Consider the following 11,430-nt stretch of genomic DNA (forward strand, 5'->3'; position numbering starts at 1 on the left):
CCTCTCCCTAAACTACAATATTGAAATGTGAGTGAATAAGAGTGTGAAACATATTATTGTCGCGATTGTGAAAACGGGCGCCCTGGTGATTGAAAAACGGGTGCCAATGGCGGATGCAGTGGCAGCGGTAGTGTCTAGGACACAGGTGACGAGTCACGTGTGGCAATACTTCGATCGATGTCCGTTCGGAAAATAATTGACCAGACTTTGAAATTCCGAAACTCTCAGGCTCGGCAGTCTGTTGCTGTTGAAAAGACCCCAGTGAACATGCACCAGTCGTCACCCTAGATTTCGTCAGCTCGGTGCGCGGGAAGACAAGACTGATTGAGGTAGTGCACTGTGTCAGCTTGTCACTCAGAATGGGGAAAGAAACGTCAGGTTGTTCCCATGTATCACGTCTCATGCAGAGCTTTTTAGCGAAGCATGGAAGCAGCTACGTCTGCTAGCGGAGACCGTGTCTCTGACATCTGTCAGCTGTTGCAAAAGCTGAATTCTCGTACGAACGACAAGTATAACAAACCACAGCACCCTTACAAAAATTTCTTTTGACAGTCTATAGACTGTCCATAGACTTATGTCTATAAAGTCAGTGGACCCTCTATAGACAAACCTTAGAGGACAGTCTATAGGCAATACAAATCCTATAGAGAGCCTATAGACAATCTATATATTTATGGCCATATACTTTTAGTAGACATTTGTCTATAGAGAGTCTATAGACTATGAATAGACAGAAAGAATTATCTATAGGAAGCCAATAAAGCATATAAGAAGTGTATAGACTGTCTATAGACTATTTTTGTAAGGGCAGATAGAGAAGACAACGTGACAGTAGAACTGGCGGCCCAGGGGCATTTTGCTGAGTGGGCAGCGCTTGCAGTGTAACATTGTCATCAGTACGGGACAACCCCCCCCCTCCCCCCCCCCCCTTGTTTTGCGCAGTGCTTTCCGCTCAAGCACTCGTGGTTCGTGGCGTACCGGTCGTACGATGTGGACCCGTTCTTCGGCCTGACGGCCAAGTGCGTCCGCTTCCACAGCACGGAGACCCCGTACGTCAACAACGCCCCACCCGGATCAGGATTGAGTTTGGCGACCACGACAAACTGTAAGCAGCTATACCGTCGCGAGGAGCGCTCGCATTGAATTCAAGCTCCTTTGCTGCTGTAACGTGCCTCTGCATTGTGTACGTTGACGGCAACAAGTAACGGAACTCTCTTTACTATTTTGAACCTGAAGACAGGTAACGAATCTTTTAGCCCCTTATGTGCACCATTTGTCAAAAGTTTTGAGTCCAGAAAGTTCACTTCCGAGCCACACCATGTTCGTCCCCCGTGTGCATCCCCAGTGTTCCAACTCGCCTGAAGGTGAGATTTCTGGTCCTGTCCATTCCAATGGGTCGGAATCCCACAAACGCTACATGAGCCTACACTACCCGTCTTAGAAGGAAACCTCCTGTAATCTAAGCATCTGACAAAGACTGTACATACTGAATTCTGTGGCTATAGCATATATATGTCGGAATTTCGCGAACCAAATTTTCCGTTTGTACTGCAGAGCTCAGCCGGACAACAGTAAAATCCACCCACGTCTTCAAAAGCAACACAGCGTACGTGACCGAGTTGGTAGCAGGGTAGTTTATCCAGTATGTTATACAACTGGCATTGTAGTAAGAGGGAGAGCAAAGAGTAGCAGATGAAGAAGATAGCCTGGTTAGCACACTCGGGATTCTTTGGACAGTCGGAAGGAATGCATATTTCTACCAGCTTCATTCGGCGTTTCGTGCGTTAATTCGCTTTTTTTTACATTTTTTGGTGCTCAGTTTAGTTCTCAAGTACCACTGCAAGAAAGAAAGATCAGTAACAGTTTTTCCGACTTGAGAGACAAAATGTGGTCAAAGAGGGTCAGGGAGAGGGAGCTAGCTCTTTTGCTCACGTATGTACGCAGGCCTTCGCAGCCTTCATTACCTTATACTGGAGGCCTCGCGAGGAAACGTTGTATCTGCGAAGCATATGTAGTTAGAATGCGTTCCGCATTAAGGGGAGACGTTGAGACGAGGCCAAGGCGCCCGCCTCGTCGATTCTTTTCCTTTCTCTGGCTTGCTTGATTTTCTCGAGCGCTCTTTTCCTGTTTACGTATGCGCATGCACCGCTCTCTTCGTTGCAAATGTGTTCATCGTAGAGAGATTAGAGAGCTTGCGCTTTGCGTATGCAGGTACGGATAGAGCATGCTGTGTAATGGCGTGTACTGCACGTGCAGCACATTTGCACCCTTCAGCCCCCTACCTCGTTTTTAATGATATAGCATTCGAGCTGTCATCATACCAGAGCCCCGCCGATGTCCCAGACGAATTTCGCTGATTGGTCGAGATAGGTCGCGTCATCTTGTGATGCCATCAGAGCATGCGCGAAGTGGCAGGTCGTGAGCAACCTGCCCACCGCGGCAGGCGGCAATTAATTAATGGTAGGTCGAAACAGGTCACGTGGCCTTGCGACGTCATCACGACCTGCACATGGGGTTGTGAGCAACCCAGTTTATAGGCAGTAACCTAGATAGAGAATCGAAAATCAGAAAAAAATATTATATACATTTGGGATGACATTAAATTTGCTAGTGTGGCAGTGGTATTAGGCGTATTCATAGTTTTTCCCCAGCGTCCGCTGTTAACGGCGTGTTTCCTGGTGCTACCGAGTTGGCGTAACACTGCGCCACGTTTATCGGTCATCATTTAGTGACGTCATGCACAACGTCACGCTGAGTGGTCCGAACACAGTGACGGCGTAATGACATCACGAGCGCTCTACCAGAGACGAAGAAAAAAATAATGAATGAATAATATTACATCCATCACCGTCCGTAAATACCTGTTAATTTCTGAAGCTCCCGTTGACCACTGTTAACCATTTTGTGATCTTTTTTTTCTTTTCCTAGGGATCTCAACGTCAGCTCGTCGCCACTGAAGGTTACAAAGCACCAGAATGCTCTACGTGTATCGCCTACAGAAGGTAAGCGCATGAGTTGTCGCAGACTAATATCCCGCTGTCTAATCCAGGCAGACTACACGTGACGGTACATTGCTGAATAATCTTATCGTGACACTGGAAGTGGGCAAAAGGTCGTGGTGAATTTTTTATACATCTCTGAAACAGTGTTGCATGAACAAAAGAGTTTTTTTTTTTAACACTCGCGTTTGTTCTCGGTGTCTTGCTAAGACGCAATGCACCACGTCGATGAATGCAGCAAACTGTTTCGTAGCGAGAGCTAAACACTTCGCGGAAGAGAAAAAATAATTCTAACTAGTACAATATTTTCGATCGCGCATTAGCTCTAACGGACGGACGACAGACAGACGCAGGAGCATACAAAGAGAAGTTTACAAGTTGATTTTAAAAAGGTTATAGTAACACCTTTTTTGTTATGGCACACCTGTACCTGCATATCGTAATTCCGCATATTTCTAAATATATTCTCTCGGCTCCATGAATAAAGTTTAACCGTGAGAAGAACAACCATCAAAGTTCAGGGTTCATTGGAGAACGTCGCGACATTGCTGTAGACTGGCTGGTTCGTGAAATCTTTTGCGCGCTAACACTGCCCTTATCAAAATGGTCGATAGACTTTATGGAATTCTTAAAGAGTCTATTGCTTTCCTATAAATATTTTGTCCATTCACAGTCTTTACTGTCTTTAGACAAATACTTCCTAAAGGTATACGGTCATAAATCCGGCCATATAAATACGGCCAAACCCAGCACCTCCACCAAGTTGTAACGGGATTTACAAAGTTCATTTCCAGAGAAACAGCCTAAGAGGGCTAGCAAAAATGGCGGTCCGAGCTCCGAGGGGGAACGCAACGATCTCGCGCCATGCTCGGCGGTGCGGCTGCCACCGCTGCACATTTTCCTATTTACAATCTATTGTGTAAGGACTATGTAAAGGACTTGTTTTGTCATAGACTTGTCTATAAAATTTGTCTGTAGAAAGCGTATAGACGTATAGACTTTATGGCAAAAGGTCTATGAACAGTCTATAGACTGTCTAAAGCAAGTTTTGTAATAACATGCAACACTCTGGGCTACGATGCAGATGGTACTATAAGGGGCTCATGATTATACTTCGGCCACCTTGGGCTATTGAACTTGAGTTAATTATGGAGTCTCATGACATGTCGTGCCACTAGCACTCGCAGCGCAAAGAACGCGACAGAACCTATAACACTGGCTGTCAATCTTCTCTGCAGGAGCGGAGGTGGAGATCGACCTGCGTATCGACTACGTGGACTGCAACACCTGCAAGATCCTCAGGCACCCTTACGTCAGCAGTGAGTTTCGCGAACCCCACTTCTCCCCGTACTTAATTAAAGGGACTCTGAAACACCTTCCGAGGAGGGCACTTCAGCTCGCTCAATCGCTGCATTGCGTTGTCATGCACACTTGAGCCAAACAATACACTTCTACATGCAGCAGAGGACCCACAACCACGCGCGAAAGTTGGCGAGCCCTTACCGGCGACTTTTTCATGCTCGCACCCTCCTCTGTCACACCGCTCCTGCGTACATCAGTTCAGAGATGGCCATTGGTTAGATTCTTTCAGACGTCAGGCAGCTGTCATGGCCGCGGCCAATAAGCGGCGTAGCTCCGACGAGTCAGGAAGCTCCGCCCTCGGCGGTGGAGCCGGCAGAGAAGCGCCGACCTTTCAGTATGCAAAAAGCGTGGCGTAATTACAATTCGGGCTCAAAGTGACGCGAGGAGATGGAAAGGCGCGAAAACATTGGAATTCAGATTTTTACTACAGATAACCCAGCTTCTACAAAGCGCAACAAAAAAAATTTAATTATCGCTGGAGGATATTCCTGAAGCGGCGTGCTTCAATATCCCAGGCATACTGCAACTTTGCTAGATCCCTTTTCAGAGCCGTTTGAAATCAAAAGAATTCGTTTCATTTATAATGAGCATGCCAGCTTTTGTGGAGCCTTTCATAGTTTACATTAAAGAAGGACATTTTCGCGTGGCAATCAATACCCATTTCAACGTTCTTTTTTTTTAACTGGAGTGCTTTTATTTTTTAACCACAAAACCGAAAAGACACACTGTCGTGCTCATTTTAACTCCTCATTCTCCTCATGCCGCATGCTAACTGGTGACGGACGACTTACTATAGTGCACCATGCGATTGCATCCTCGCCAGGCCTGAGGGCAAGTTCAGTTTGCGAGCGTGAATTAAAACACATTACTAGGGACTTGGTCTATCCTATGAGTGCCAGCAAAAAAAAAAAAAAAGCTTTTATATCTGAGAGTTTTTTTTTAAACTCTGTACAAGAAAAAGCTGGCAATGACATATTCTGCTGTATACATAGTTAGCCCGTTCGGATGAAAAAGAACATTTTTTTCAAGCTGTATACTGGTTATGCAGGTCTAAATAAAGGCAATTTGTATTGAACACATAACACCAACTGTTACTTTCTCCCTTTAGTGGTTGGAAATTGCAATAGTGAAAGCACTGATTTGTCAAATAAGCACTCGACCGATCGCTTAATCGCTTATTTCTCAAGAATGCCCTTGATGCTAGAAAATAAAAAAGATTATACAATTATAAAATTTTAGTGGTTTGCAAATATTACTTTTTAAGAATCGTATCGAATGCTAATAGTGTAGCTAAACAGCGAATCGAATACGAATCGAACAGAGATAGAACCGAATCTAACACGAATCGAAATTTTTACGAAGATTCACTAGTACTTGTTAATATTCGTGCAAAACGAATAATCGTGCGAAGCGGCAAAGCGCTAGCAGCAGCACTCCTGGAAGGCGAAATAACTTAAGGAATTTCAGCCATAGCTGTAAAAAAAAAAAAGACGCTACACATATCTATGATAGGGGGCGGAACACGAAACAAGTATATAAAATTTCTGATCGCCACTCTATACGTATATAAATATTGCCGACTGCTGCTGAAGACGCCAGTCAATAAACTATAGCGCCACATCTCAGTCGATGTGACGCCATAGTTTATTGACTGGCGTCTTCAGCTGCAGTCACATCTCAGTCACATCTCAGTCGATGTGACAACCCCCGCCTTCTCAACTGGATTTCAAATTTTCTTTCTAATCGTTCTCAATTTGTGTCTTTCAACGGAAGTAATTCTAGGATAGCAGACGTGCCCTCAGGAGTTCCATGGGGTTCTGTATTGGGTCCCTTGCTTTTCTTGATTTTTTTTAACGACTTACCTTGTGACATACCTCTAACCTACGTCTGTATGCTGATGACTGCGTGTTATATCACAAAATTACATGCCTCGATGACCACTTACACCTTCTGAAATCATTCTCAGAATTTAGCTCTTGGTGCGACACATGACAAATGACGATTAACATCCGCAAAACCTTTGTTATGACTTTCACTAAGAGAGCAGCACCTTCCGTATTTACTTACAAAACAAACAATAACCCTATCCAGAGCGTGAATCAATACAAATACCTTGGTCTTCTTTTTACACCGAACATTTCATGGTCCAAACATGTAGACTTAATAACCTCAAAGACAGTTAAAAAGTTAGGATACCTGCGTCGCGCAATAAAAGCTGCTCCTAGAGATACTAAACTACTAATGTACAAGCCGCTAATCCGTCCGCTACTTGAATACGCCTCCCCTGTCTGGAACCCGCATAAACAACGCGAAATTAACCAAATCGAGGCAGTCCAGAAAAAAGCCATTCGCTTCATATACCGCAGGTTTGATAGGGATTTCTCGCCTTCCACAGCACTTTCATCAGTAGGCCTGCAACTGCTGTGATTTCTGTTTAAGTGTCGCTACGGTGGAGCAATTGCCGGCAGCAACTGCAAGGCTAATCCCACCGGTGGCTTACAACCACTCACCTCACCTCACCTGCTCTCAGCTCGACGAAGGACTTAGTCTTTAAAATTTCTGCATTGTATTGTTAACTCTTCTTGCCTGACCTCTTCAAATGATTATCTAATTCCAGCTATACCATCTAAAACTAGAAGTCACCACAGCCTAAATATCACTCCTTTTTTTGCCCGTACGAACACTTTTAAGTAGTTTCTTTCCGCGTGTAATCGAATGCTGGAATTCTTTACCTGGTTGTACGCGCTCTCTTCCCTTAAAACTGTTTTTAGAGGCTATTGAATAGTATTGCCTTTTCTTGCATGTTTTTTTTCTCTACTCACATTGTCTCTGCTGTTCGCCATTGTTGTGCTCCTTGTTTCTATACGTTGTTTTGTTTACACACACCCCTGCAACAGCCCAATAGGGCTGCAGTATGTACAAATAAATAAATAAATGAGAGGATCGCTAGAGGTATATGTATCGGTCATGGCCTCCGAGATCAGACGTTGAGGCACGGTTTGCTGAACCTGCCTGACCCTGAGTGCCGTCCGTCTTTGATGACGTCAGAGCCTTGTGATATAGGTAAGAGCCTTATGATTGCCGCCGCAGAAATGAACTGCTTCGCAGCTGTATGTCCTCCATCACGCGCAGACCGAGTGCGGTGGCATGCTGTGCAGAGTCGCTGGCCCTGTTTTAATAGCAGTCACACTAAAAAAAAAAAAAAGACCGCGGTATACCTTATTCGAATTTCGTGCCAAGTATTCGAAAAGTTTTCGAAAACCTGACAATATACTCGATTGGTTTTGAATAATTTTTAGCATGAACTGTCTGACTCGTTCGACGTATCGAATAAGAGGATATTGAATGTTTAAATTGTTTCACGGATTCTCTCGGTGTAGGGGGCAGAGGTAAAGGCAAAATGCCCGACAGAGCCTCTGCGCCGCAACAGTTCAAGGATATTCGCACGAGGTTCCATAGCGAAAAAAGCAGGGGCATGGAAGCTTATGAGAATTACCACTAGCCCGAGCAATCACCCTTCTGAGGATATTATATTTTAAGTTCGTCTGCGTAAACTGCGTAGACGCGCGAAAGCATGTGTTCAGCCTGTTTGGCTCATGGTTTGGCTTTGCTGGGTCGTCGGCACGTCTGGCGACGATATTAGCTCGACTGTAGTATCGGTTGATGAAGACGACAATGTGCAATGCACAGCGCGAGAGTGTGCTGCAGTTTAACACAAGGCCTGATCGGCTGCATCATTGTACTAAATACCACGTTGAAAAAAAATGGGGGTGATAGCATAGTGCTCTCGTGCAGTGGTCAGCGAAGCTGATCTGTCCATGCCGCCGCTGGTTGGAATCCCAGTCGCGGCACTAATTATTTTATTTGTTTATTTATGGTTTGGCCAAGGTCATCCTCAAAGTCAAGCTTTACACAATTTCAGTGAGCCGGTCAGACCTCGTAAAGTATAGCGCTTTCGCACTTAAATCTCTTCTGCGTTCGCCAGCAAACAAAACAAAAATCACCCCAGTGGCGATATGTACATAGCGCTAAACTCGTCCGAAACAAAGAAATTAGTGCTAGCCGGAGAAGACATCCGGAAAAAGCTGTGAGTTCTGCACACATCTGCGTGCATATGTCTACTGAGAGGGTTAATCAGTTACGCGAAATGTTAGGTAGTAAAACTAAAATTTCAATAATTTAATAATAAATCGTGGTAAGTGTGGTAAATTCCCAGCGCTTGCGAGGTGACGAGAATGCGTGTTTAGACAAAGCAAGGCAGCTAGCCGGGGAGCACGGAGTAAAAAATCTGATTTCCAACCAGTATTTATAATTCAGGGGCTCCTTTTTGTGTCTAGCAACTGTATACTCAAATCTCTTTAAATCAAATTCGCTTAATTCAAGCTTCCGTTTTATTCTCACAAAGCCATCAAAAGCGCGTTTATTGAGACATCCCGATCGGGCTCCCCTTAATTCGAACTTCGCACAATTCGAAAAATTTTTCGGCCCCTCGAAGTTCTAACGACAAACATTCGACTGCATACTGAACAATGAGGTTTTGTTGAGGATGCATGTCAAATGCCCTAGAAGAACGATTGCGCATTTGTCGATCGAGGCCATCGTAGAAGTAACGTTATCATCATTATCCTACCCTTGTTTTTAATATTGTCGTCGCATCGTTCTCCACACAGAGACGGCCTGCAGCCTGATGGTCCCGGAGCAGCACGTCGCCAATCCACACAGCGCCTGCCACTTCATCTACCGGATGCTGTGCGGATCCAAGAAGGTGCAGATCTACGACGAGAGTTGCAAGAAGCACCACTGATCACCCTCACACCCTTACCACGTCTCCTTGGAGAAAAACAAACAAACACTGCTGCTCATTAGGATGTAGCACACTCTAAACGGAAAGGACTAAAAAGTTGTCCCAAGCGCACTCCCTTTCCCTAAAAGGGAGTGATATAGAAGACAGCTGACTCCCTTTTTTACTCCTCTATAGGCGTATTTGTGTTTAGAGTGAACCGTTACACATGTGCTTGCGTGCACACGAACCAAGCATGAATCGGAGAACGCGAGGGCATAAAGAAGATTTTTACTCCGAGCGAATTATTTTACTTGACGCGCTTTGTATTCGTTTTTAGACGTGAGGTAAAATGCCAGCTTACTCGAGAGAAAAAGAAGGTTTTAATGACAGTCAAATCAATTAGACAAGGTACAGGCATGTCAGAAAAATCCAGATATTGCGAGAATCAGTGCCCAACAACTGAGGATTGGGAGGCGGCGCTGTACAGCTCTCACCCGGAACGACTGGTGAACCGGGCAAGATCGGCGAGAAAAGCCAATGGGCTTCTGGAATGAGGGCCCACCCACACCATCATTATTTTTTTAGTAACTTTGCTTACTACCCGTTCATCAATATCACATGTGGGATACCCTACAATTAAAAAAAACTTGTCTCCACGGTATCTGTTAATTAAGAGGTGAGAAAGTTGGATGTATTGATTGTAAAACTCGAGGGCCGTCTTCGTTTTTGGTCCTTACGAGGCGTAAAGTTGTGTAACTTCACACTTGGAGGACCTTCACGTTCTTGCATGGTTACTTTACTGATTTAGAGGATGTATCATCTTTGTTGTTTGAGTGTCTAATAAAGGCTTAGGCAAACTTATTCTAAAAATTATTGGTGAACTTTTCAGAAAAGTTCACCAGAAAAGTTTTCAGAAAAAAAAGGCATTAAGAATAATGCATTAATGTTTGACCAAAATGAAAAAAAGAAGCAACATTGTAACGTTTCAATGCTTCCTTGTTACTTTCCTCGAAGCAAATGTTTCATTTTACGTTAGACCAGCCGGTGGTGCTTCCTCCCGTATTAATCTTGGCTGGTCAATAAGTGTCCGTCAGCAGTATCCCGGGTGTCCGATTTTAGTCGGAGGTGACTTTAACGCGCCTCACCAGGATTGGGGGTACCCCACTTCGAGCCCTCGTGTCAGGCGTGTGCGGGACGCCTTCATGGATTCCCAATTTATGCTGCTCAACCATCCTGGGACAGCAGCACGGCCAGTGCGTCAAACTCGCAGTGCTTCCTATATATGCTCCAGACTTGACGTGGTTGTCAGGTCCGGGTACTCCCTCCTGGCACATGGAGCCAGACTGCTGGGGAAGTGATCATCACCCTCTCATCATCGGTCTTCACACTTCACATTTCCGACCTTTACGCTACAAATGCTCTGTGATCAACTGGGAAGTTTTTGCTCCTGTCTGGACAATCTCTCCTCAGAATCTTCGCCAATCCTTGTTGAGCGCATACAAACAGCGCTCAACAGTACTACAACTACCACCTGGACTGATGTTGGTCGACTGGCACCAGACCTCGGCCTTCTTAACTTGTGGGCGGCACGCCGTCAAGCCGAGCTGGCTGCTACGCGAGACCCTTCTTTGTCGAAGGCACGTACGCGATTGCACTATCTTACAGCTAAGGCACGCAAATATGAACGCGACCTCTCTCGACGGCAGTGGCATGCGTGGTGCGAACAGTTTTCTGCAAAATCCCCGAATGCCCCTCTCTGGAGAACATTCCGTACAATGGAACGCGGTCGCCGTTCGACTGACGCAGCAGCAACCGCATGCTTCGCGGCTAACTTGTCTCCAGATGATTTCGCCAAAGAAGCAGCGCGATAGTTTTTCCCAGAATACGATGCTGTGCTTTCTTCAGCCGCTAGTTTAAATATAGCAGACATCCCAGCGCATGTATATCAAATGCCGTCTGATGTCGACGCAGATGGAATTGCGTGTCCGTTATCTATGCCTGAGTTGCTGGCTGCAATAGATGATGAGAAACGGAAAACAGCGACCGGCACGGACAATATTCAGTACGAGGTGTACAAGAACCTGAGTAGCGCTGCACTCCCTCAATTACTAGACACCATAAACAAAGTATGGCTGGATGGCGTCGTGCCCGAGAGCTGGAAATCCACTGTCGTGATTCCTATCCCGAAACCAGGAAAGCCTCCCACGGACCTTGCAAACTTGCGACCCATCTCCTTAACTCCTACGCTGTGCAAGCTGTGGGAGAAAATGCTAGCCACACGATTGT

At 45.4% G+C, this 11,430-nt stretch overlaps 1 protein-coding gene across 1 annotated transcript; it reads left to right on the forward strand.

Moving 5' to 3' along the window:
* Nucleotides 1-106: 106 nt before the first annotated feature.
* Nucleotides 107-10,023, forward strand: LOC144097687 (uncharacterized). The gene is made up of 5 exons (XM_077630337.1): nucleotides 107-145; nucleotides 943-1,049; nucleotides 2,929-3,002; nucleotides 4,238-4,318; nucleotides 9,032-10,023. Exons 1-5 carry the CDS (start codon nucleotides 107-109, stop codon nucleotides 9,163-9,165), a joined length of 435 nt encoding a protein of 144 aa, XP_077486463.1. The 3' UTR covers nucleotides 9,166-10,023.
* The last annotated feature ends 1,407 nt before the right edge of the window (nucleotides 10,024-11,430 follow it).

The sequence above is a fragment of the Amblyomma americanum genome, chromosome 7 (assembly GCF_052857255.1).
Source record: "Amblyomma americanum isolate KBUSLIRL-KWMA chromosome 7, ASM5285725v1, whole genome shotgun sequence".
Classification (NCBI taxonomy): Eukaryota; Metazoa; Arthropoda; class Arachnida; order Ixodida; family Ixodidae; genus Amblyomma; species Amblyomma americanum.

Excerpts from the sequence above, each read along its gene's own strand:
- LOC144097687 (XM_077630337.1), top strand. The coding sequence starts at position 107 with ATGGCGGATGCAGTGGCAGCGGTAGTGTCTAGGACACAG. Across the intron at positions 1,050-2,928 it reads TTCCACAGCACGGAGACCCC|GGATCTCAACGTCAGCTCGT; the intron begins GTACGTCAACAA and ends TTCTTTTCCTAG. Across the intron at positions 4,319-9,031 it reads CAGGCACCCTTACGTCAGCA|AGACGGCCTGCAGCCTGATG; the intron begins GTGAGTTTCGCG and ends TTCTCCACACAG.